This window comes from Frankliniella occidentalis, unplaced genomic scaffold (assembly GCF_000697945.3).
Source record: "Frankliniella occidentalis isolate FOCC.00 unplaced genomic scaffold, Focc_3.1 Scaffold181, whole genome shotgun sequence".
NCBI lineage: Eukaryota > Metazoa > Arthropoda > Insecta > Thysanoptera > Thripidae > Frankliniella > Frankliniella occidentalis.
Window position 1 is genome coordinate 21,353 of NW_026267307.1, and position 1,658 is coordinate 23,010.

Here is a 1,658-nt window from a genome sequence, read left to right on the forward strand (position 1 = left end):
CAGGGCTCAAACTTTGCACAGGGTCTCTACTAGGTCCAATCTATCATTAAATGTGCGTACCTTCGAAATCGCCGACTTCGACTACCAAAATGAGATGACCTAGCGGACGTTCACCCACTGTGTTAGCGAAGTGAGAATTATTTGCACAGCACGCCCCAATGAGAAATTGCATGTCGAAACGACATCGTTTAGATCACTTTCCACATCGTTTGAGCGTCGATTCGAATGTCAGTTATGTGTCTGTAGCATAGCCCAGATCGAGGAAATCACTTGGAGTCGTAGAGTACGGGCTATTTTGTGGTATTTCTCGTACACTGGAAATGCAAGTGTGTGAATGTCGCTCACCTGCAGGTGAGCGACATTCCATTCGTACACTTAGGGGGGTAAACGTGTGAATTTTCTAGGAAAAATTCACACCTTTAGCCCCCTAAGTGTACGAATGGAATGTCGCTCATCTGCAGGTGAGCGACATTCACACACTTGCATTTCCAGTGTACCATTTCTGTTATTTCTCCTGCCATTTCGGCTATTTCTCGCCTTTTTCGGATTATATCATGGTATTTTGCGGTACTTCGGGGGTGTTTCCCGACTATTTCGCGTCTATTTCGCGTCTATTTCGCCTCTATTTCGCCTTTTTTTCCGGACAATTTCGGCGGAAGTTGTACGAACTAGTATTTCGCAAGTGATTGCCCCATCGGCCCATACGTCCAGCCCAGTTGCTCCAGATGGCGCCCTTCGCGTTGCTGGCCCCGACCACCCTGGTCGTCTTCCTGCTGCCAGTCGCCAAGGCCTCCTGCCCGTGTCCGGCCCTCCTGCCCCCCGCCGCCAAGGAGGTATGCGCCTCCGACCGGCGCACCTACGCCAGCATGTGCCACTTGGAGTGCGCGGCGCTGCCCGGTGAGTTCAACGCATCCTCAGCCAGGACCAGGACGATAACTACGGCAAAACAATTACTCTTAGCCTGAACTTTTTTTTTTTTCTTTTTTTTTTTTCTTTTTTGGAGGCCTGTCCCTGCTCTACTCCGGACCATGTTCTTCTACCGAGAGAGTCAACTCTTTGCCGACCCATGGGACCCCTGAACCTCCACGCCACCCGGCCACCATGGAGGTGAAAAAGTTGAGGGACTGTTTCCAGGACCACCGGGTGAGTCAATGTGTGTACACTGTTAAGGAAAGTTGTACTTTTACGACATAAATTGCCTACGAACTGGTCGTTAAATCTCGAAAACGATTAAGGTAGGACCCTAGTGAAAAAGAGAAAATCAGCCCAGGGGATTGTCGTGGGACGACGCACGGGCTCCGCCCAGTTTCACTCTGTTTGAATATTCGCGCCTTATGCGCTATGTTACCTCTCTCTGGACAGACCCTTAGGCAGTTAAGTAGGGACCCCTTGTTGAGGCTAAGTCGAGTTCGAGTCAGAGCGATAGTGACCGGGTGCGGGCGGAAAGGCACAGGATGGCGACGAGGCTACCTGGACCGGGCCGACGCTCCCGGGCCGCGTGGTCGGCAGTCTGCGGTAAGCTCCAGCTAGGGTCAGGTCGTCAGCATCCCCTCCGTGTACATATCAACCAAAGGTAGGCTTGCTCAGCGTGTAAAGGTATCTGTCTGGAACCGTTAGGGCAAGATAACAATAAACCTTGGTACCATATCCATCTCTAT

The 1,658-nt window shown here is 51.3% G+C and overlaps 1 protein-coding gene across 7 annotated transcripts in view; it reads left to right on the forward strand.

Moving 5' to 3' along the window:
• LOC113215521 (uncharacterized) overlaps nucleotides 1-1,658 on the forward strand; it is a 36,776-nt gene that overhangs the window by 1,106 nt on the left and 34,012 nt on the right. For 2 of the 7 annotated variants that reach the window (XM_052271973.1, XM_052271967.1), the window contains exons 2-3: nucleotides 712-897; nucleotides 1,004-1,143. In XM_052271973.1, coding sequence (XP_052127933.1) covers nucleotides 726-897; nucleotides 1,004-1,143 — 312 coding nt within the window. In that variant the 5' untranslated portion in view covers nucleotides 712-725. Of the gene's footprint in view, nucleotides 1-19; nucleotides 131-711; nucleotides 898-1,003; nucleotides 1,144-1,658 lie in introns of those variants that run through there. The other 5 variants (XM_052271969.1, XM_052271972.1, XM_052271968.1 and 2 more) reach the window with 5 other exon arrangements.